The sequence below is a fragment of the Chionomys nivalis genome, chromosome 3, assembly GCF_950005125.1.
Source record: "Chionomys nivalis chromosome 3, mChiNiv1.1, whole genome shotgun sequence".
In the NCBI taxonomy this organism is placed as follows: domain Eukaryota; kingdom Metazoa; phylum Chordata; class Mammalia; order Rodentia; family Cricetidae; genus Chionomys; species Chionomys nivalis.
Genome location: NC_080088.1, coordinates 58,087,970 through 58,113,131, shown reverse-complemented (window position 1 = coordinate 58,113,131; position 25,162 = coordinate 58,087,970). Strand labels below are relative to the sequence as shown.

The 25,162-nt window shown below is 43.3% G+C and overlaps 1 protein-coding gene across 3 annotated transcripts in view; it reads left to right on the top strand.

The window, feature by feature from the left end:
- The window catches only part of Cd86 (CD86 molecule), a 60,610-nt gene extending 36,004 nt beyond the window's left edge, over window positions 1-24,606 (top strand). For 2 of the 3 annotated variants that reach the window (XM_057765160.1, XM_057765159.1), the window contains exons 3-7: window positions 9,100-9,435; window positions 11,273-11,575; window positions 13,979-14,125; window positions 23,254-23,295; window positions 24,547-24,566. In XM_057765160.1, coding sequence (XP_057621143.1) covers window positions 9,100-9,435; window positions 11,273-11,575; window positions 13,979-14,121 — 782 coding nt within the window. In that variant the 3' untranslated portion in view covers window positions 14,122-14,125; window positions 23,254-23,295; window positions 24,547-24,566. Of the gene's footprint in view, window positions 1-9,099; window positions 9,436-11,272; window positions 11,576-13,978; window positions 14,126-23,253; window positions 23,296-24,546 lie in introns of all 3 variants that reach the window. The other variant, XM_057765161.1, reaches the window with a different exon arrangement.
- The last annotated feature ends 556 nt before the right edge of the window (window positions 24,607-25,162 follow it).

The following is a 25,162-nucleotide window of genomic DNA, read 5'->3' as shown; positions in this document are numbered from 1 at the left end:
AAGACCAATGTCTCCAGTCTGGGCGACTCTCTGCCCTTCCATCAAACCTCAGGATCTGGACACAGCACAAGGCAGAATGCCCCATCCAGGGCTCCTGGGGGGCTACGGAAGCCCACTGCAGCGAAGCCTTTGATTTGGCTCCACCTGTACACACTCTGGTCTTTCTGTCCCCATTTCCAGGATTCTCAGGGCCCTGGGAAACAGCTGGTGAGCCTTATAAAGCTTCTTGAAGTGCCGCTTCCTGCTCACACCCTTCTCCCTGAGCCTGTGCCTCAGTTCATATTGGTCATGCTTTGTGACTCTGGGCCCCCAGTTAACTGTGCCCGCCAATGCACCATGAAAGCATGCTTCAGGGCTCTGCCTTGCACATACCCCCCCCCCACCCGCTTTATAAACCTATAAAGACCCCCAGAAGGGCCTAGTGCACATTACAAGTCCTGTGACTTGGTAAGAAATGAATAAGATAAGGACAGTTAAATAAGATTACCTTTCTCTCCCCCACAAACAATGGCCACCCTCCCCCTCCCTGTCACAGTCTCCTCCTGCTGGGTGACATTTTTGCATTTGAATTGTGTGATTTTTTTTTCTTAATAGGTCCCAAAGTTTAGCATTGTAAGGCCTCCCAGGACTCAGCCCTTGCTGGGATGTATCTCTGAGCAGCTGGCTAGAGGCCTTACCATTCATCCTGCAACTCAGGGCTGTTTTATTTCTGCTGACCCCACCCTTCCTGTCACTCATTTTCTCCACCTCAGTTCTCAGAGAAGCCTCCTCAGTCTTGGCGACAGGCCAGGGTACCCGAGCTTGCGGTGTGCCTGAAGCATCCTCAGGTCACTCCTGACCATCTGGCCTCTGACTAGCCAGCTCAGCCACAAAACCACCTCCTCCATAATTGTCACATAGCAGGCCCTTGGCCACTGAACCCAGCCCTGGCTGGGCGAGGAGGAGCTGGGCATTGTGAACAGATATTCCCTCACATCTCAGCGGGTAGAGACGGGCCTTTTGTGATTTGTGGTTTCTTTTTTTTTTTTTTAATATTTATTTATTTATTATGTATACAATATTCTGTCTGTGTGTATGCCTGCAGGCCAGAAGAGAGCACCAGACCCCATTACAGATGGTTGTGAGCCACCATGTGGTTGCTGGGAATTGAACTCAGGACCTTTGGAAGAGCAGGCAATGCTCTTAACCTCTGAGCCATCTCTCCAGCCCTCCGTGATTTGTGGTTTCTGCTTAGCACCATAGCTTTCTGAGGCCACCTCTCTGACATATACATGCTCACCTATTCATCAGCAATGTAGGAGAACAGTAGCCGTCTCCTGCCAGGGCCAGTGACCTGGGGTCTCAGCTTCTGGGGAGGTGGAAAGGCAATGGGCACGGGCACACACACACACACACACACACACACACACACACACACATCACAGATGGGGGAGAAAAAGATAGGCTGTGCATGTGTATACATGAATATGGGCACAGGTGCTCATGTCTGCATGTGTGTATGTGTGCATGTCTGAATGTGTCTGTGTGTATGTGTCTCTGTGTGTGTATATGTGTGTGTGTCTGTGTATGTATCTCTTTGTGTGTATGTATCTCTGTGTGTATATATCTGTGTATTTGTGTCTCTGTGTGTATGTATGTGTGTGTGTGTGTCTGTGTGGCTGTGTGTCCACTTTATAAACTGTGTGTGCTGACTGTTCTGAGCACTTTATGAAGAGCAATTCATTTAAAAATCCCAAGAACTTGCTGCATTAGCTCTTGTCATTATTCCCCATTTTAAGACAAGGTCTCTAAAGTACAGAGAAGTTTGAGTAATTGACTCAGGATCAACCCAGCTCCTGATGGGAGAGCCCAGATTCATACCCAGCAGTGCAGGTTGAATGTCACTGATGTGTGACAGCAGGCTACTTATCCTAATTCCCGCTCTCAAGTTCCCAAGGCAATGAGCAGCAGGCTCTGTTTTTTTGTTTGTTTGTTTGGTTTTGGTTTTCTTTGTGACTCTAATAGCTTTGGTGGATGATATTGCTTCGGTTTCATTCTTTCTTGCTCACACACTACCTCCTTCACATCCTCCTCATATCTTAAACCACTCCTCAGATGTCCTTAAGGCTGAGGTTAGCCCTGCCTGCCACAGTGGCCAGCCTCGCTTTTATGACCCCGGAGAGAAATGCCCTGGAGACAAATATTCAGTGACAGCTTCACCGAGACACCTTCCCTGTCCCCAGACTTTCTGGCTCTGCCCTTTGAAAGCAAGCAAGTAAAGTTGAGAAACCCATCAAAACCAAAGGCAGGTGTTATTTCGCTTCTGACCTGCTTTGAAACTGTGTGGAAACTCCTAGCTCCTCAAAAGGGAGGTGATAACATTGAAACTATTAGAAGAAAGAAAAACTCTTGCACAATAACTGATTGGGTTTCATGGTGGTGAGGGGATGTGTGCAAAGATGCTGGGGAAGAACAGATTTAAAGAGGGTAGGAAGACAGCATCAGCCACCAGAACATGAACTTGCCAGTTCTTCACTCACCACTGAAAGTAAGGATAAGGCAAAGAGGCGCCATCCATTTTTCAACCTTTCTTTTCTTAGCTATCTTAATCATTTATAAGTATACTTCTTTAATTTGTTTTCTGAATATTGCAAACATGCATACAATGTGCCTTGGTCATATCCACCCCACTCCTTCTCTCCAAGCCCTCAGCTCCCTCTAAAATACCTCCCATCTTCCTCTCAACTTTGACTATGCATACATGGGACAGCTGTATGGACCACCCTAATCCCCAAGGCTCGACGAGCATCACCAGAGAGAGGAGGGATGGGAGGGGGGTAAGAGCCAGAGGACGGGGAGGAGAACTGTGAAAGCCTGGCCTCTGGACGTGACATGACCGCTACACACGTGAATTCACAGAGACCGTGCATATCTGCATAAACCACTCCAAGATCAAGAGAATTAAATGTAAACAAGGATTGTGCTTTTGTTTCCCGGTGCCTAGACCCAAAAAATCACACAGAAACTATATTAATTACAACGCTGCTTGGCCAATGGCTCAGGCATATTTCTAGCTAGCCCTTACATCTTAAATTCACCCTCTTCTATTAGCCTATGTATTGTCATGTGACTGTAGTGTTACCTCATTTTCTACATGTCTTGTTTCCTTGGCATCCAGCTGGCATCTCCTTGATTCCTCCTACTCTCTCTCTATATCTCTGTTTGGATTCCCTGCATGGCTTTACTCTGCTAAGTCATTGGCCGAAACAGCTTTATTCATCAACCAATAAAAGCATCCCACATCAGTTAAAAGTTTCATCAAGGAACAAGGAGGAGCTCATTCCTACCCCTAGCTGAAGAGCTAATGGCAGTTGATGGCTACTGAGAGAGTCACTATTCCTAGGATGGGGACATTGGTATCTATGCCCCAGTGAATGACCCACATATGTTTGCATAGGAACAGCACTGAATGGACTTAGAATGTGTTATTAAATTCAAAGCCACCCACAAGAATTCTCCAGGTTCTAGGGTTCTCATTTCTGTTCTCATTTCTGAACGACATCTGATTCAACAGCAAACCTAGAGTCTTTCTTCGCTTAAAAATGTACACAAAACAGTCTCACACTCTGATCCAATGCTCTGTGGAAAAGGCCACTGTCTTCCTCCAGGTTTTTGCAGGTTCTGGCCTGGATGGTTGGATGAAGTAGCATCTGTGTGTTTGCTTTGGGCTCCTACTGACTGGGCACTGAAACAGGTACCTGGGGTGAACTAACAGTTCACACCTATTGTGCCCAAAGAGTCACTTTGCTCAGTCACTGCCTCAGAACCTTTTCAAATGTACCTATCTTACTCAGTCCTCAGTGTCTTACCCCAGTTAGTCATTCATAAAAACATGTTTTTAGTGGATCCCAGAGAGAATGAATGAGCTGTCAGACAGGAGGAGGGTTGTTGAGGATTAAGAATGGAAATTGGTAAGAAAGAGTAAGGCTCCCTGGTGAGTGGGCTTCCTGGGAACAAACAAGACCTTGAGACTGTGGTTTTTCTTTTTGAGAAAGGGAATCTTAATTCTGTTTTTTAAATATGACCTGGGATTTGGCCCCGATGTTTTCAAACGTGTCTGCGGCATCAAAGGCCGACTTCACACTAATTTAAAGATCTTTTGTGTATGTGTGTGTGTGTGTGTGTTTTAATAGACTGTGTACTGTGGGTATGAATAGAAAGGAAAATAAAAGAACAAAACAATAAGGCTCATGAACTGGGTTTGTAGAAAGTAGGGGAAAGGAGGGATTCTAGGAACAAAAATGGGCCGAGAACTGAGGGAATTTTTATTAATTGTCAACTGTAGAGAGGGAGAAATGTATGCTATCAGATAACGTAAAACGATCCCATCTCTCAGGAATGGGCATCCCTAAGGGCTAAGCAAAAGAGGTTGGTTTCATGGAGAGAGAAAGGCTGAAAACAAAAACAAAAATAAAAACTGAAAACGGGGTTGGCCATTGCAATGATATTTTCTTGCATGACGGAGAGAGAGCAGTAGAAACTAATGCGCTGGGTCATAACAGATTGTTTCGTGTAAGATGTGTGGTGCTTGCATTAAGGGAGCCTCCCTGTTGTGCTGATAAACTAGTCTGAGAACTTTGGATATCCCATTCTCCAAATCTCTTGGAAAGTCAGGTAGCAAGGTGGTTTGGGTTTGGCGGTGTGGGATGTTAGTGTAGGTGACCCTGTTTTGATTTTTCTAGCCATGGAATGAAAACACTTGTAACCCTTCTTGCATGGACCTTCCTTGCTTGTAAAGGGAAACATAAAAGACAATGCCCCTAAGGCCTCCAGGTAAATCAAGATTCCTTTTCTGAGAGCCCTTGTTTTTGCTTTGTAGTCACCCACCACCCTTGGCTGTTGTACCTCTGATCCTCCCATGCAGCATCTGTGTGTGTCTCCAGGGCATTTCCTGCAGATAATCTGATGATGACGGGTAGAATGGCATGGAGTAGGAGAACCACTCTTAGAGATGGGGAGGGAGATTTAAGAGGAAGAAGAGAGCATCCCCTGCTTTCTAAATGAAAGGGTCCAGCAGGCCACTGGGTATGGTGTCCAGAACTCCAGGGAAAGCTGTGCACTGCAGATAAGTGTCTGCTAGGTTATTGAATTGATAACAGATTGGATTAATCTGTTAGCATTCGAATCAATGATCATCCAGAATAAATCCAGGCATGAGAACAGCCACATGAACCAGGGGTCAGCCTGAGGAAGTTCATTCCAGTTAAGCTGGACGCCAAAACTGAGCGACTTTTGGTGGACCCGTCAGGTCGGGAGAGGACAGGAAGAGAGAGGATAGGGATGCACTGGTGGGAGCTGCTAACATCTGTTATCGGGAATGCTTCATGAGAGATGGGCTTGAGCAGTGGGGTGGGGAGAGGAGGTGTTTCTGCTCACTAGGGGAATCTAACTGAAATGAAAAGCAGGGGCAGTGGGACCAGTTTGAGACGGGCAGGACCAGTTTGAGACAGGCCGCATTCAGAGAGACAGAACATCCCAAATTTCAAATGCTACCTGTCTGTTCAATGGAATTATTTCCTCTAATGGGGCTTGTCCGCCCAGTATAAGATCAGATCTATAGAACCAAAGCCATTTCTTCAATGTGACTTCTAAGGTAACAAGGCCTATTTACTGGCCTGACTGGTGAGAAATGGCTAAAAAACTGAATTATTTCTGTGCTCTTCAGTATCATCACCATTAGCCATATGCGACTTGTTAAACTTGAAGTAATTAAAATTAAATGAAAAAATTCAATTTCTCTCTCCAGCACTGTGAAACTAATCCGGTTTCTTGGTCACATTTAGTACGGATCAAGGATTCAAGAGCCATTATTCAAAACCAAATAAGAGTTCTCTCGTCTCAAAGCATTCTTCTGGGGAAATAATGCAGCGTGGAGGAGTCAAAACTGAGGCCTAAGAAAGCCTTTCATCTCGATGAAAGGAACAGATAAGAGGCCAGGAGAGTGAAGCCGGGAGGAATCAGGTTTTGGGTGGAGATGAATATGTTGAGACCAAGGTCTGAGGAGCTGAGCCTCAGGTGACACTGCTTGGGATCATATCATGGCAGACAGAAGGCTTCTGAACTAGTCTGTGGGTGAAGGTCTTTGCAACTTTGGTACACGGTTGTTGGTAGACTCATTGTTGATGGGCAAACTGGTAGATTATCTTGGCAGTTATGATGAAACTTGGTTAGAAAGAACAGCCTTGAATATAATGACAAAAATCCTCCTTGAATGAAGAGGTAGTACCCAATAATTAATGGCTCACAATCAGTGAGACAGGTTAGATAGGTTAGATAGTATAGATCCCTCGAAGTGGAGAAGGGCTGCTCAAAGTCCCTGTTGATGGAGCCAGCAGCATCTGGGGGCCACATGGAGTCCTTTGCGTAGATCCAGGTTTCATGGAAAGAACATTTAAGGATTAAGGATATATTTATCGAAGAGATTCATCAATAGTGGAGTTTAGTACAATGGAACAGGGCTTCCAACAAGCCTAGAAAAGCTTTAGAAAAAAAAAGTGTAACAAGCGTAGTGACATGAGGAAGAGATGATTAAAGCATGACCTGAGTCTGGGGGAACGACCAGGGAACACTGTCGTTCTGGTGGGGTCACAGACTCACAGAGTTCTCAGACCGTGAGCTCCGTGTGGCTTTCAGATGGTTTCCTTTAGTATTCGCGGTCTCTATTTCCTGGTTGGGGGAGTATATGGCTGAATCCCTATGTGCCTTGCTCCTGACATCATCATAGCAATCGGTCACAGGTAAATCCAAGCCATTTCTGTTGCCCAAGTGGTAGAAGAGGGAGGGATTGTCAGTGATTTCCACCAATGGAATCCCAGGGAGTTCACTGACTTAGTGGCCCCAAGCTCTGGGGACCACAGCAGTGGAGGCCCGAAGCCACTGGGGAAAAAACAGACCTGGTGTCAAATCTTCCCCATTTGGTCACAGTTAAGAAGATGTTTCTTCCTGGTTCAGAGTGACACCAAGAAAACCAGAGTCTGGTGATGAGCCCAAGCATGTAGACAGTGAATTACTTTCAGTTCCACTGAGGCTACAGAGCCATTCTATCCCATGGGGAGGAGAAGGGGTTTGGAGAGGGTGGAAATGAGTGTGTCCAGGTCTGCATCTCTGATTTCCTTGGTTTCCCAAATAGGAGTTTTTGGTAAAAACGCAGACTCTGAATCAGATCCTGGGTGGAACCAGAGAGTCTAAGTTTCTGTCCAGCCCCCAGATAAGGCCAATGTCTTTGGTCTACTTTGTATTTGTAAGTAAAGAGGAAACGGAGGTTATCTTCTGGAGAAGAAGCCTGTGTCGGAGAAGTCGCACTTGTCTGTTAGTAGAGCACATAGAAAGTAAAGCAGGGGCCGGGCAGTGGTGGCAGAACATGCTTTTAATCCTGTTTGCTTTTTAAACCCGCATGCTTTTAACCCTGCATGCTTTTACTCTCGCGTGCTTTTAATCCCGCATGCTTTAAATCCCACACGTTGGGAGGCAGAGGCAGACAGATCTCTGTGAGTTCAAGGCCAGCCTGGTCTGTAGAGCTAGTTCCAGGACATCTGGGACTACACAGGGAAACCCTGTCCAGAAAGAAAGAAAGAAAGAAAGAAAGGAAGGAAGGAAGGAAGGAAGGAAGGAAGGAAGGAAGGAAGGAAGGAACTGTGAGTCTTCATAGAGGAAAAGAAAACCTGTGTGTCAAGAAGATATAAGAAACTCAGGGTGAATTCACTTCCAGCTCAAGAAAATGTGGCTGATAGCTGAACAATAATGCCACCCCACCCGACAGCTGGTCAACGCTTCAGCTACCTGCTTGGTTTCTCTATTAGATCATCTGCCCAGAATCACACAACAGAATAGACCCACACCAGAATGGGTTCTGCCCACACCAACCCTGGCAGCACTATAAACATTTACAGTAGGTGGCACTCTTGCCTCGTGCTTGAGAAATTAACAAAGGTGTAACAGAAGGCCGGATGGAGTAAACTGTACTCAGGGTCCAGTTTCACTGCTGTGGGAACTCAGGGATTCCCCTCTTCCTCCAGCCCAGACGTGCATGTTTATGTTACTGGTGCCTGGAGCATCCCCTGAGATCTCTCGCAACCTCTCGATCCTAGGTTCTCACGGTGGTCTGCAGGCGGTTCAGTTTTGTCAAGTGTTATCTGTCTATTCACGTCCTATATAAAGGGAGGCCCACGGATCAGGTCAATTTAACTTGCCCTGCATCGCCGACACTCGAGTGGGAGCCCTCTCATCCCTGCCTGGAATCCTGAAAGATGAATGGCTCTTTATGTCTTTATGCAGAACGTTCTCCAGTCTGCTGCCCATGGCAGCTCCCAACTTCACGGGGACCAATAACAGCAGCCTCGCCTCACCTTTCACCTCTCGGCTTCCTCTATTTGCTTCTTCCTTGCTGAGGACCAAGTAGTTCTGCAGCCCAGAACAGCGTCCTACAAGCTGGCTGATACCAGCATGTCCTTTCTCTGAACTTTTCCAGCAAGTTCCGTTTGGGTTATAAAAGTTTCCAGAGGCAATGCAGCCTGGGAGTAGCAAGTCGGTTTCTCTGGGGTTTCTCCCATGTGACACATCTCCTCACCTTCCCGCTTAGAGTTCACTTTTGATATTCTACTCACGTCCACCACAATCTCTCCAAGAGTCACTATCTCTATCTCTATCTCTATTTATATCTGTATATATATATAACAGTAGCAAACCAAAGAGTAGGAGAATGGCATGGGACAGGAACGGTTTAGGGGGATGGCTTAGCAGCTATGGAACCCTGTGACAACCACAGTGGTCATGGTCAATATTCTGGTTTAGAAATCCACAGAATGATAGTGCCAGAGAGAATTCTAGACATTACTTCAGACCGCCTCCTTAATCAGGAGAGAGAACTGGGACTCACAAAGGCCACAGTCTGCACACGGGACCAGTGGAACGAGAGCAAGAGTCAAACCCAGATGCCCAACATGGATGCCCAGTTCTAGATGCTGACATCCATCTGTCTAGTACCATCGCTGGTGGCAAAGCTGGAGGCTGGGTGCTTCCTTCTTGTTTCCCCTTCCCTAATTCTCAGTTTCTCTATTTTAGATGCTGCTGCCATGAAGAAGCAAGCTTATTTCAATAGGACTGCATACCTGCCATGCCATCCTACAAAGGCCCAGAATATGAGCCTGAGTGAGCTGATAGTATTTTGGCAGGACCAAAAAAAGTCTGTTCTGTATGAGCACTATTTTGGCAGAGAGAAACTTGATAATGTGAATGCCAAGTACCTGAACCGCACAAGCTTTGATGGAGAAAACTGGACTCTAGGACTTCACAATGTTCAGATCAAGGACATGGGCTTATATGATTGCTTTATACAAAAAAAGACACCCAAAGGATTAGTTATCCTCCAGCAGACATATACGGAGCTGTCAGTGGTCGGTATGTGTCAATATTGTGTTCAGGTGGTTGGTCTGCTTACTGAGACTGGGGATCTGACGGGTCAAGAAGGCAGAAGAGAGCCATTTCTAGGAAATCCATCTTAGAGAAGGTGGGATCCGAGAGCGGGAAGCAGAAAGCCCTTTGCTCTTTGATGGTTTGCTTTTTGGGGACCTGTGAGAATTCTCCCTAGAGAAAATAAAGCTAGCTGAACAAAAGCGACACGGCTGGAGGAAACCAGTGGACGCTGTGGCCATTGCATCCACTTTCTCCTCTAGTCTGAGATTTCCTCACCCACAAAACCTCATCTGGGGGCTGAGGGATGACTTGGTCTATAAGATGCCTGTTGTACAAGCCTGACAACCTGAGTTTGGATTCCCAGAACTCATGGAAAAAGCCAAGCACAGTGGCACATGCCTGTAACCTCGACACTTTAAGATTGACTTTATTCAGATGTTTTGTGTTTCACCTGAGGGTTTCAGAAATTCGGAAGCATTTTTTTTTAATTGGTGAATTACGTTATGCCGTTTACCATCCAGTCACTAAAAGGCACTGGGTTGTCTCCAGTTTTAACTGATGAATTGCATTATACCATTTATTCATTCAGTCACTGAAAGACACTGGGTAGTTTCCAGTTTGAAGCTGTTACAGATCGAGGCACTGAAAACCAGCTGTCTATTTGTTATAATGTGTATTACTGCTACAACTTAATCCATGACTGCAAAGGTATTGTTGATGATGCTAGACAGAATCTGGTAACCCTCAGCAAGCCTTGGCAGGATGTCCAAGGAGCTTATCAATATTGCAAAATGCAAAGAAGATGACATACTAATGACTTCGATTTTAGAAACAATACAGTGCATTAACTTTTTGGTTATGAGTCTAGCCTTTAACGGCTGAGCCATCTCTCCAGTTCCATACTGAATTATTCAATTAGTGTATAGGATCTGCAAACACCCTAAGTGAGAACAACAGAATTTGGCTGGCTAAAGGCACAGTTTTCAGATCCAAGATCTATGTGCCAGTGCACTTCAGCCCAAAGTACACAAGTGAAAACAAAGGCAAGAATGGATTGAATTTGCCCCCAGATGGATGAATTCTTATAGCACAGTGGTTCTCAATCTTCCTAATGCTGCGACCTTTTAATACAGTTCCTCATGATGTGGTGACCCCCAACCATAAAATTATTTGCTGCTTGATAACTTGATAACTGTGTTTTTTCTACTGTTGTAAATCGTAATGTAAGTATCTGACGTGCAGGATATCAGATATGCAATCTCCAAAGGGTGGGGGGTCACATCCCACAGGTTGAGAACCGCTGTTATAATGCATGATGATGATACCACAGTAATCAAGTCAAAAACCAATAATCTGAGTTTGTAAACACAAAGGCCCCACTTCTTATTCTTATTCTTAGGTTCTTAAAGATGAGACCTAAAGCATGCAAGGACCGTAAACTCTGTGAGTTCCTGGTGGAATCTCAGTTCCTTCCCTGGATGGAAAGTTGAGATACTTCCCCATGGCAATAGAGGCCCGGTAGTCAGAGCGGACTGCCTCTCAGACTCCACTCCCTCTAATAGGGCTTCACTAGAGACCTTGGTGAGATCATTTTAGCTAGCCTGTCTCTCAGAGAGCATTCTCTTGACTGGGATAAGGAGTTAAGTGGGTTTCTTGAAAGATAAATGTAGGCTTATCAGGTAGCCATCACTGTAGGCTGAAGCCCACGCCTTAAGAGCACCAGGTGAGCCCCAACTAAGGAATTTGCTGTTAGTTATTTGCCGTTCCTTTGTAAATACATCTGCGTTTAGACTGACTGTTTCCATCTCTATTCTGCCTCCAGCTAACTTCAGTGAACCTAAAATCGAGGTTCAGTATAAAGACAGGATTTCTGGCATAAATTTGACCTGCTCATCTAAGCAAGGTTTTCCAAAACCTACAAAGATGTATGTTTGGATAATTAATTCGACTAATTCAACTAACGAGTACAGTGATGACATGCTGATATCACAAGACAATGTCACGGAACTGTTCAGCGTTTCCATTAACCTCTCCATCCCATTCCCTGACGACGTGTGGAGTGTGACCGCCGTGTGTGTTCTGGAAACTGAGTCAATGACGACTTGCTCCACACCTCAAGATATAGGTAAGGCTGCTTCCCAAGACGACTTATTTCACTGGGAGTTAGGTGGAAAACATTTTAGCCCAACCTCCCAATGTTCACTGCTTGCTGGAAAACCTTCCGGCAGGCCACTAGAAAGGACTCAAATAGAAGGCTTCTGCTACCCCTGCATGATCCTCGGCCCATGAGTCTATGAATCTGGGCTTAGCCCTGAAAATGACCCAGACTTTGGAGTTATTCTTGGATGATATATTGTAGTCAGAAGATAGAAGATATCTCCTAACAAGAAGCCTTCGACTGAATAAAATGCACACACATACATACACACATACACACACACACACGTATGCACGCACACATACATACATACACACTATGTTTAAACTCGCTTCCCAACAGTACTTACTGTGCATATGGAATCATTCTAGGCATTGTCAAGTATAAGACTGAAAACACAAAGATGGAAGATACCTTCTAGTTCTTAAGATTCTTCCAAGAAAATAAGAACGCAATGGCATACATACATGATAAACTGAATTTTTAAAAATGAAATTAAGTCTAAATTATAGTTTGCGGAAACAATTGCCTAAATTTAAAACAAGCTGATGATGAGCTCTGAGAGCCTTCGGAGGCAGGCAAGATGTCTGGAAGTCAGATAAGCCTTCTGAAGGCACCAGAGCCTTACCACACTGCAAAATGGATTACTGGGTTCGGTAAATACGATGGAAAAGGGGACGGGGTTCTAAATGAAAGACCCTCCAATTTGCAGTGACTTTCTGCACAGGAAAATCACGAGGCAGCAAGTGTTCTCAGCTGATGAGAGGACCACAATGATGAGAGGACCACAGCGAATCAGTTGTATCCAATAAGAAGCAGGAAGTATTTTTAAGACAGACTTAGAGAAGGAGGGCTTGTAGCATCTTCTTGGTGTGTTTCTGGCTTCCATCCTGATGGAACAACAACAACAGAAAGGGTTGAAACTCAGTCCCAGCTTTGTCCTGTTGAGAACTAATCTATGCCTGTACCCCACTTCTGAGAAGCAACCATTCTTTCTAGAATAAAGGCACCTTGTACCCACCTGACCCCCATCACTGTTTATTCTGAGCCTGATCCCATCCCCCAGCGATCTGCCTTTTGTTTCTGCGGTCCCTTATCCAGCCCTCTCCAGCCCTCTGATTTGTCCCTTCTGGTGCCATCCCTCCATTCATCTCTTTCTGCATTCCCTGGCTTTGTCTCCTCCTTTCTTCTTGTGCCTCCCTCAGTAACTCGGCCTATGGACATACTCCTAGAAGCATCCCTGTGACTAGTGCCCACAGCCAGTTTTACAACTAAACCCCCACTCCCTTTCCTGGTATTGATTTCCTTTTATTCAGATGTCTCAGTCACTGAAAGGGTCACCTAGCTGTCCTATTTGCTTCTACTGCAGTATAGATGACCATATAGATGACCTAAGTAGTGCCTGAAGCTCAGCACCTTCGTGTAGACACCAACATCATACCTCACCCCCACCACCCTTGTCCACAAATGAGCAGGAACAGATCAGCACCATACACTCATCATGGCTCACCTCTCCTTGGCAACTGTATAGAACTTCCCCAGGTACCACCTTCAGAAATGCTTCTGCTCTGGCTACCTCAACAAAAGGGTCCCCAATCTATGCTTTACTCAGAGATAGGTTAGCTACTGAATCTGAGTATCAAAAGGTGCAAGTCTTTCAATAAGAAGCATAATCCTCCTTTATTGGAAATTCCAAACAGGTTCGAGTGAGACAAACAGGGACACACTCAGAAGGTATTAAATATGACACGGTGCCAATAATTCTTCATCTTATTATTCTAGGAACAGAATGCGTGCCTACAAATTGTAGCTAGACTATGGAAGATCCTCCTCAGTTTTCCTAGAATTTAGGATTAAACAAAAGAACTGTTTCTGTAAATGTCTATAACGTGAGCCACTCAAGCTTCCATCAACTTCCCAGACTGCAGTTAGGCATTCCTATTCTAGGAAGTAATTCCTGGCCTTCAGGGATCTGATTCTCCAGAGAATGAGGAACTTTGGAAGGCTTTCTAACCAAGGAGGATTGCTAAAAGGCAGGCTGATGAATCCCCGGGCCACCTCAGTGGAAATAATAATCAAACACTTTGAAGTAGCTGCCCATGAGAAGGTTGTTCGATTTGCCCGAATGAGAGGTGATCTAGAGACTGACTTCAAGATGATGGTGGATGGAGGGACCATTACCAAGGGACTTTCTAAGCCTCCTGTTGTTAATTTCAGTTTCCTAAGACCCTAAAACTCAAAGAAATAATGGAAAAGAAGAAAGGAAGGAAGGAAGGAAGGAAGGAAGAAAGGAAGGAAGGTAGGAAGGTAGGAAGGTAGGAAGGAAGGAAGTTAGTTTTCTACTGACTGAAAACTTGTGGTCATTTCTAGTTCTTCCAAGATCAGAATCTAATCAAGACGAAAGGAAATCCTGGATTGCAGCTGTCATCATTGGTCTGACCTTCTTCATACTTGTGCTAGTCTACCTGATAAATAGATACAAGAGGAAGCAGGAACGGCCTGGCATCTCTTAGAAAGGTGACGAGTGTCTTTGTCCTGTCTGAAGATAACCAGTTAAAGTTTGTAATGAACACACAAGATGAGAAGGTAGCTCGGCCGTGCACTGTTACATAGCATATATAAGTCAAGCCAGTCTCCAATACTGAAAAAAGTGTTTTAAAATGAGACTATGAAACAGTGGGTTTCATTGTGATGCTCGCATGTGTATATCCTATGCTTTGCATACATTCTACTCCCCACTGTCATTTCTTGCACCCACCTCACACCAATGACCCTCTTTCTTTCTGACAATCTTCCTCTTTTCAGGAGATAGTGTTGAAGTGGGAGCGGCGGGGCTGCGTCCCCGGCACCCAGCCGCCCGCATGGCTAGCTTATGCCCCGAAATAATTACACAGAAACTGTATTCTTTTGAACACTGCCTGGCCCATTAGTTCCAGCCTCTTATTGGCTAGCTCTTACATATTGATCTAACCCATTTCTAATATTCTGTGTAGCACCATGAGCTGGCTTACCAGGAAAGATCTTAACCTGCGTCTGTCTGGAGTGGGAGAATCATGGCGACTCCCTGACTCGGCTTCTTTCTCCCAACATTCTGTCTGTTTACTCCACCCACCTAAGGGCTGGCCTATAAATGGGCCAAGGCAGTTTCTTTATTAGTTAACCAATGCCTTCCTCCATCACGATAGATGACTGGTAGATTCCACATGAGAAAAAACACATTATAGTTGCCTTTTCTGAGTCTGGCTTGTTTTGTTTAACATGATGGTGTCATTTCCTTTAAAATGACATCATTTTGTTCTTAACAATGGTTTAATAAAACTTTATAGTACATATATATGCATGCATATAACTCATGTTCTTTTTGCTCTTTTTTACTGTTGATGGTTCTATATTTTGACTACTGTGAATAGTGACATAATAAACGCGGTTTGCGTGCCAATATCTTTGTGGTGTGCAGACTTAGAATTATTTGGTTATACACACCAGAATAGTATAGATGTGTCACATGAAAGTTCTATTTTTAGTCTTTTGAGAACCTCCGTGGCAGTGGCCACCCTAATTTGCATTTTCAGTCTATAAACCCTTTTCCTTGCATTCTTTCTGTCATTTGTTTTCCTGATGACAACCATTCTTGACTGAAGTGCCATGGAATCTCATTGTCATTTTAAATTGTATTTCCTTAATGACTAAGGATGTTGTATTGTGTATGTGTGTGTGTGCTTATTAATTGAGTGCTTTGAGGGTTTCTTTTATATTGTATTTTTAAATTTTTATTTATTTTTTTTAAATCTACGCACACAAAAGACAATGTTTCTTGATATTATTCCTTACTTCCTAACTCAGTTCTCCTAGAACTCTTTTCATCCTTCTCCTTCAAAGTCTGTCCTTTCATAATTTATTCACTTATTAACCCACTGAGTCCAATTAGAACTGCCCACATACACATAGGCATGGGGTCATCTACTGGTGCACAGACAACGTCCACTGCCACACTCCTAAAAGTTAGTAACTCTCCCTTCAAGCCATCAACTGCCAATAATTTCTCAAGCCTGGGTGGAGCCTCGCAAGCCCATTGATGATGGAAATTTTGGCTGGTTTGATCGCCACAGCTACTGTGAGCGCATACTGCAAAGCCATGTTGTGTCCAGAGGACAGCATCTCACAGCCTTGCTTCCCATCCTCTGGCACTTACATTCTTTCTGCCCCGTCTTCTGTGAAGTTCCCTGAGTCTTGGAACTTGAGATGTAGATATCTCATTGATTGCTTGACATTCAAAGTCGCCTATTCTCAGCACTTTGATCAACAATGTGTCTCTGCCTTAACCACCACCCACTGCAAGAAGAAACTTCCCTAGCCAGAGTTGGGAGCAGCACAAATCTGTGGATAGAAATATAACTATTTAGAAGGCAGTTTGATAACGGAACTGTTTAAAAGAACAACATCAATAGATTCTCCCCTAGGCCCTGTGACCTCCTTCATCCTGTCTACAGCACTAAGTATGCATTTCCTCCTGCAGAGCAGACCTCAAATCCAATCAAGACCAAAAAGAGTCTTGCCACAGTGTTTACTAGTGGGCATATTTGGTCTGGAAAGCATGTAGGGAGCAGCACTAGGCAAGACCATTGATGATGTTTCTTCCCCAGCACCTTCTGGCAGGCACTATGAAGGCCATTTGTCAGGGAGAAAGTTTCCTGGGCAGTTCAAGATTGTTGTCTCAGTGTCTCGCAACTCAGGTATGTGGTGTTATCAGCAACAGAGTCTTCACTCACGCTGTGCTGATGAGCAGCTATGAGCAACAGCAAGAGCCTGGACTGTTTGGGGGTGCTCCTGGGCCCCTCTGATGAATTTCTTTATTTCATTCAGCTTTGGGGGCTTGTTTCTCCTCTGTGAGGTATCTGAACATGGCTAGAATTATTGGAAGTTCTTTCAGGCTGTTTTTATTAAAGACATACTTATGTGGGGGATTAGCCATTCGTGCATGAGATGTATTCTCTTGCTTTTTTGGGTTGCTTTTTATTCTGCACCAGGACATACAAATTTGAAGTCATTCATTGGTTTACACCTCCTTCCTTTTCTCCCCCCACCCCCTTTTTTCTTTTTTGTTTGTTGGCTTCTTTTTGTTCTGGTCATCTTTCTCTTTCAGTGGCGGTGTTTGCAATGTTCAGCGGAAGCCAGGGCTCCCTCCCTGATTCATGTGGCTGTGAAGCCTGTGTTCCTGGAGGAAAATAACGGGGTTCTTTGTGTATTTTAGGTTTGAATTTTCTGTTACATGTACAGTTGGCACAATTTCCTCCCATTAAGTGGGTCATCTCCCCACTCTGCTGTCTGCTTCGCTGTCCAGCAGTCTTTTCGTTCTGTTCTTCTCAAGCCAGACTATTATTTCCTGAGCTAAAGGGTCCTTTTTAAAAAGTCCTTGTCTGGCCCTTATCTTGGGTCTTTGCCCTACGTTTTCCTCCAAAGCATTTGTCTTAATTAAGGCCTACACCCATTGTCAGTAGATTTTCTTTACAAGGTGAAAAGCAGACATTTAGTCATGGTCACCTCTATATGGGTATCTAGCTCTCCGGGCACCATTTATTCTCTTTTTCTCTAAATATATGTTTTAGCACCTTTGTAAAATTTTTAGATGCCTATAGCTGCATCTCTAGGGCTAATTTCTCAGTCCTCTTTTCTATCCCGTTGGTCCATATGCCTAGTTTCATGCCTGCATCACGCTGTTTCTGTAACTGTGGCTTAGATAGTATAATTTGAGATCAGACATTGTAGTATGGTTCAGCTATTGGGGGTCTTTTTTTTTTTTGCTTCTATATAAATTTTATGATTTTTTTCTATTTGTATGTAGAATGTCATTGGAATTTTAGTGAGATTGAATTGAATCTGTATAGTGTTTTTTGTAATATATCAATTTTTCATCATAATTTTTTGGCCACCTGTAAGCATGGAAAATATTTTTTCCTTTATCTTAAATATAACAAAATATATCTTTTTGTCTTCAATGCTTTAAATTTCTTATTTTAGAAGTCCTTCACCCTCTGAGTTAGACTTATTCCTAGGCTTGTTGTTTGGTTTGTTTTTTGCTGTTGCCAAATTGAACTCAATATGTAGACTAGGATGACCTCAAACTCACAGAGATCTCCCTGCCTCTGCCTCCCAAATACTGGGATTAAAGATGTGCACCACCACAACCTGGCAAGACAGTGATTCTTTGTTGCTTTTCCACCATGTACTCTAGGTTAACTGGTCCATGAGCCTCTGAGGATGCTCCTGTCTCCAGCTTGCATCACCCCACAGACACATCAGGGCTGCAATGCTCCTGCTGCACATCTGTGCTTTACACGGCTTGTAGAAATTTGACCTCAGGATCTGGTGCTTGCACAGCAAACACTTTGCTCACCGAGCTGTCTCCCCAGCTCTGGTGCCATTCCTTATGCCTTATCTACCTTGTCTATTATATGGCTTTCCATATTCTAGGATTTTTTTTAAATTTAATTCATTGGATTTTCATTTCCAGCATTTGCGTTCATTTTTTCTTGAAAATCTGTTTGCTTGCTGAATTTCTCATGCATGCTGTTGACTTTCTCCTTCACATCCTGGGCTGATCCCATTGCATCATTGTTTATTCGTTTATGCTCTCTCTGAGCTCACTAATCATTTCCTAAGCAGACATTTCAATTATATGCCCAGCCATTTGGATGTCTTTGTGTTCACAAGTTAAGAAGTCATGGCCTTGTGGAAGAGTCATGTTACCTTGTTTTTCCCCGTGCTTCCTTGCTATGGTGTAACATCTGTTGGGATCTGTGTCACTTCTGATTTTATTTAGATGTTGCTTAGTGAGTAGCCTTTCCTCATGGGCTCAATCTCTAATAGCACTTAGAGAGAGAGTTAGTCATAGACATAGAAGCACTCTCTAGTCTGTTTTCACAGTGGAATGACCAACTTGCAGTCAAAACAAAGGACATCTGGAGTAAAAAAGTAAAAAGAAAAAAAACACGTTTTCTCCATAAGGCAACTAGAAATATTTGCGACCAGATAAGGAGGTCAAGGATGTTATATGTGCATATAAGACAGGAGTGCAAGAGGATGTAGAGGAGCTCAATGTGTGTGTAAGATGATCACACTCAACTATCTCATCAAAAGGCAGAGGACAGGAAAGGGTAGCACCAAAAGAATATGACAAAAATATTGCTAGCAAAACATTGTGTGGTCAGTTATACAGGACAATGAGTTTGGTCAAAGAAAGGCTCCTTGACATCTCCGGGAGGGAGACATACCGTGGAAAATCAAACCATGTGGATATGCGATGCTCATGAACTTGAGTTCTGTAGTAACTGACCTTGCTTTATGAATTCTTCTGCTCTTGGTTATGATAAGTAAATTACTACCCTTTTCCAAACTTCTACTTTTTATACTTAAAATTTTATATTATCTTACAAAATATTTATTTATTTTTATTTTATATGTATGAACATTTTTGCTTGCATATATATATGTGTACTGCATATCTGCCTCATTCCCTTAGAGGCCAGAAGAGATCCCCTGGAACTAGGGTTACAGGTAGCTGTAAGGTGCCATGTGAGTTTTGGGAACTGAATCCGGGACCTCTGCAAAAGCATCAAGTGCTCTTAACTGCTGAGTCACCACTTCAGAACCTCCATATGTTACCTTATGTAGCAAAAAGTCACATGAGCCGCAGAAATTTACTCACGTAGCTTAGAGAGCTATGCTAAAAGGAGGAGGCATATGAGGTTTGGGAAAAGCTCAGTCCATCATTATTGGCTTTGAACTTGGGAAAAGAAGGCCATGAACCAAGGGATTTGGATTACTTCTAAGGCTAGAAATGGTCCTCACTTGACAGCCAGTCAGCTAAGAACTGAGGAGTTCTGTTTACAGTCTCAAAGGACAGAATTCTGTCAACAGACAGATGCTGGAGCAGTCATGACCATCCTCATTGACAATAGGAATAGTTCCCCAAATGGATTTCCTCCAAATATGACAGTGATCTACTTCTCAGAGGACACAGCCTTCAAAGTAACTAACCAGACATTGAAAGTCCTGTCCAGTGTTTGCTAATTGTGTCTCAGTTATGTATGTATATTTACCCTATTTAGGTCATTTAAATGAATAGGAAGGAATTACCAAGTCTATACAGTGATTTCTACTCTGCTCTTCCCCCGGATTAATAAGAAAGAAAAGGCAGGAGAATGTATAATTCTGAATTATTGTTTTCATCCTTTCTGAAGTTACTCTCTCAGTTTGTCTATTTGAGGTTTTGTTTTACTGAAAGAATGTTCATAATAGTGCTTACAACGCCAACAGCTTTTATGGTTTGCCTCCCTACTGCTAAGTGAGAAGTGTCTACAGCTAAGGGAGAAGTATGGGAGAAGTATCTTGGTTCATTCACATAGCACAATTTTTTTTAGACAAGTTCTCTTTAGTTCAGGCCTTACTATGTAGACCAGACTGGACTTTGAGATCTAACTCTTGAGTCTGAGACTAAAGGCGTGTGTTACCAAACCTAACTAGTCATAATTTCTTAAAGGACAAGTGCCTTTTACCAAGTGATTAGTTTTTCATCAGCATTTAAACAGGAACCTCCACAGCATTTAAAAACTGAAAGTTAGTGATCTCATCCTGTTTCCATTTCAAAATACTGAAGTTACCATCCATTCCAAAAGTACGGGTCACACATTGTGTCTCCTGATCGTCGGCTTTCGCTTTTAAAGCAGGGGCTTTCTTGTAATTGTGCTGACTTTGTCATGGGTATGAAAAGATCATTTGATTATTTCATGTTCTATATTTATCTGGGTTACTATACCCAGCTATAAAACACTATGGTTTTTTTTTTTTGAGGACTTTGACCAATAATAAAATCTAATTAAATTTAGAGAGTATCTGGAAGCCCAAATAAGAAACAGCTCAAATGCTTCGGTTTCTTTGCATTGCTCTAACAAGATACCAAAGGCTGATGCCTCAAAGGAAACTGTTGTCATGGTTTATGGTTTGGGGAGGAAAAGCCCAAGATCAGGCAGCCACATCTACGGCACCATGACCTGCAGATTGCGTAGTGTGGTGGGAACAACATAAGAGCAGCGTGTGTGGGTGCACATGTGTGCGGAAGAAAGACCAAAGAAAGGAATGGGTTTCAAAACAGCCTGTGTATCCAGTGCCAATCCCTGAGACCCAACTCACTCCCAAGGTACTTACTAATTCTCCCAAGTATGGCTCGCATGACCAAATTCCCTTCAACAAGGTTACCTACTTGTCCTTATCCCCACATTGTGCTTCCAAGCGCATGAACTTTAGGGGTGATGCCACGTTGAAACCAGGGCATCAAATAAACCAAGAATGCTTAACCTGGGAATAGGCCTACAGAGGATAGAGAGCTTGATCTCAAATACCCAAAGGAGGAGCTGTCTCTACCTGCAAAGACCAGACTCAACATTGTACCCGACATGCATCTCAGCAGGCGAAGATTACAGATGTGAGGAAATAAGAGGAGCCTGTCTAAGCTCTCTTCAAATTGTACAGGAAAAAAAAATGACTTCTGCTTCCTCCCAACTGCTTCATGAATTGCTTCCTGCCACAGACAACTGGAAACCAGACAAAATGAGAGCGAAACTATTGTTTCGAGACCTTGGGCATCAGCAACAGAAAGACACAACTGTTACTTAGAGCAGAGAAAAAACAGCACGTGATTCTTCACAGTTCACTGTCTGTAGTCAATGAGCAAACTCTGAGAAGGTAGGGAAATTCCTGTTACCCCAAACTAGGAAAACAGATGAAGAAAGGAATCCTAGCAGAACCTCATATGAACACAGATTACAAAAGTCTTAACAAAATAAGAAATTAAAGTCTAGTAATATATTATGAATATATTACACCGTGATAGAGTAGAACATAGTCTAGGAAAGAGGAGAGTTGAACATTCAAAGCCCCAGAAGGGATAGTCATTAACAAACAGACTAAAAAAACCCATGTGGTCACGGCAATGGATATGAAAAAAGTGTTTGACAAAATTAATTAACGACCATTCATAATTTTAAAAGAGAAAGAAAAATTTTTATGAACTAGGAATTCAAGGGGAATATCTGAAAACCACAAAGGAAATCTACCAAAATCGTTTTGATCGCATCATAGTGATAAAGGGCAAATTGCTTTTCCCCTAAGACTGGGAGGAAGGCAAAGATGCCCATGGTTACGGCTTTTGTTTAGCATTGTGCCAGGAGTCCTAGCCAGTGTGAAAGAGAAAGGCTTACAGATTGGAAAGGAAGGACAAAAAACTCCACCTTTGAGGCAGATAACATGATCATGTCTGTAGAAAGCCTTTAAAACTATTAAAAGGCTATTAGAACTAATAAGTGAGAGTAACAAAGTCTTGCAATGCAAGGTCAAAAACAATTGAGGTCAATTATATTCTATATACAACAATAAACAAATACTGAATAAATGTTTAAGTACAGTTTCTAGGATCATCACATAATAATAAGGCATTGTTGACAATACATTCAACAAGACAAATGCAAGTCCTAAAACTCTAATTTACTATGGACAGAAACTGTAGACCTAAATAAATGGAAACATTCACTGTGTCCAAGGATTTGAAGACAAAATATTGTTGATACTATTTTCTCCAAATTGAGCAATGGATCAAAGCAATCTAAATCAAATGCCTGGGAAGACTTATCAGTAAAATTTAAAGGCTGGCTCTATAGAAATATGTAAGAATGCAGATAATCCACAGCAGGCAATACGGTTTTGAAAATTTAGGATTTTAGGATCCGGCATGGTGATAAAGCCCTATACTAGCACTCAGCAGGGGGAAGCAGGAGGATTGAGCTTGAGACAACCTGGGCTACAAAATAAGACCCCTATCTCAAAAAAAGACACTTATCAATCTTTCTGCTAAAAAAGTTTAAATCTTGTTCATGGATATACTTCCATGCAGAGATGGCCATTTTTAAATATGCACACACATAACAGAGAAGTTACAGGGAGTGTTCAGGAAGACTCTAGTATAGACTGAGTCACAAAACCATCAGGGTACTGGTGAATGGTCCCTGTGTTTTCTGTGGATGCCCAGAAGACTGATCCATGAGTCTCTTGGTGGGAAAGTAGTACCAACAAACCATCCATCAATCTGAAGAAATTTGAACCCCAAATTGCATCAGCAGTAAGTCCATTCAGGGAGCAACTGGGCCTTTGGAGATCAGCTGTCTGGAGGTTTCCTACTTTAGCCTGTCCATGCAACCATACATCTGTATGATTTGGCAGCACCATCTGGTTAACCCATGTAGGCATCAGCATTGTTGGCTCTGAATACCTTTCACCTACCTTCTAGACCTACTTAGATTTCAAATTTTGGAAACTCTTCCTGGTTATCAAAAGACTGGCAGAACTGAATGTGTTACTCCCATGCCCCTCCCTTTCAGTGAGGATACTGCTAGATGGGGGTGGGATTGTGTTCAACATTAGAACCCAAGACACAGTCATCTTAAAAAGGCTTTTACTTTGGAGATGCCCGGAAAGCTTCTTAGCCCCAAGTCATAATTTCTCTCTGAGAGCCAGGATTTTAAAGCCTCTTCCTGTCTCCTCTTTCCACGTCTGTGAGGATACAGCTTCTGAAACTGTTTTATGATCTCTTTCAGAAATCAGAATGGAGAGTGAAGGGAGTGGTAGACTGGAGAAAGGTGAGTCCCACCTGCAACCCGGCTGAAAGAGGTTCAAAGTCCCTCGTGCCTGTCTTCACGCACATAGGCTTTAATCCGAAGTATACTGGGGCTTATGAAAAAAGCTAATGGGGAGGAGAAAGGCAGCAAGGCAAGAGAGGGCGTGATGGCAAGTGGCTGTGAGCAGATGGCAACCTCTAATGATCAGTGCCTTGAGGATGTGCCGAGCCAGTCAAGGTCATGCCGAGTCAGTCAAGGTCATGCCGGGTCAGTCAAGGTCAAGGGCTAAGCAAAGCCCAGGGTTGTGATGTGGCAGACATAGCCCATATCTCATTCACCTTGGCAGCTTCAGCATCTAACAGTGACCAAACTAGTGAGCCCCTTGTCTATATAGAATGAATGAATGAAGAATCAGGCAATAGTAGCATGTTCCCTTTAGTTTCAGTGCCTGTACCCACCACTTGGCTTCTTCTACCACTTCTTCTCCCTCATCCTTCAGCTCTTGCCCCCATCAGAACTTTCTTCAAAACCTTTCTCTAAACTTAATCCTGTCCACCTGCTATAGTAGCATGTGGCTCTTTGCTTACTTATCTGAGATTACCTTAGGAAACACTAACTGAACTCTAGAAGGTAGATGTCACAGTGGCTGATGGGACTGTTGTACTTCTGACCCTCGCATCCAGTACAGTGTCAGGCATACCTGAAGTTTCTGGTGACTAGTCCTCAGACAACATGACACAGTTGGGTTGTCTATCTTTCATCCCCAGCGAGAAGCTGGGAGCTCAAGAATGCCAAGGCCTTGATTGCCTGGCCATGGGACTGAAGCTCCCTATTAAAGAGTCTGGTTGAAGAGACAATTATAGTAACCTCAGAATGCAGAGGCCATACGGAGCTCAGAATATCAGGTATTAATAGCAAGACTCCCTCCAGGACTTCTGGATGGAGAGCCAAGGTTGTTGAGGTGCTACTGGTCCTCTAAGACTTGGTTCTAAAATGTTCTGGAAGGGCGTGCAGAAGGAAGGGATCAAGGGTCAGCACCGCAGCAGGGTGAGGACCCTGGCTGGGTGAAAGATGGATACTTGGGTGAGAGTGTAGCCTGTATTTCTTTCCTTCTGCTTTCTCATCCTCTGTTTCAATGCTTCGTTTCTATTGGTTGACGTTACAATGGTCGCCTACATATATCTTATGTTTGAAATCTACCAAAAGAAAATGGTCCTATTGTGAAATCTCACTCAGCCTCTTGTCTTTCTGTTTCTGCTTTTGTTTTTCCAGAATAGAAATCTGTGTACCTGAAATAAGAAGCCCAGCATTGTTCAAAATCCAAAACCACCCTCAGATGACCTGAGAACCACACTTGATTAAAGAACACAATTCATCATAGTGTCCATACTTTATCCCTTTTCCTTTCCTAGCTTTTGGACAACCTCTTTGATTTTTCCAGAAAACGAGAGACTATAGTTATTAGGAAAGGTGGATCTCTGATTAAGGACTCCCTCTGGGTGAAAAAGTTTTCCGTCATTCCAGCTCTGTTTCCTGTGCCGGGAGCAGACACTAATTCTGTCTTGCTTTGTTTGACTCGGTTCACACTCAAACCTAATGTACTGAAATGGCTCTGTGCTGGGGAATGACTTTTTGGATCAACCTCTTTCACTGCAGATCAGATTCCTCTCCTAACTTTGCATAGTGTGTTTTCTTATGGAATCTCTTGTTGTCGGAATACTGGCTTTTATCTGTCTTGAATTCTAAAGTGATAGTCCACTTCATCTTGTATCCTTGGATGTGAACAAAACTACCTCTTCAGTCAGAGTAGGAATGGTGTATTTGATGATGTTGTTTGATGTGTTCATGTTAGTATGTTAAAATAGAAAAGCATGTCTACTATAGTAGC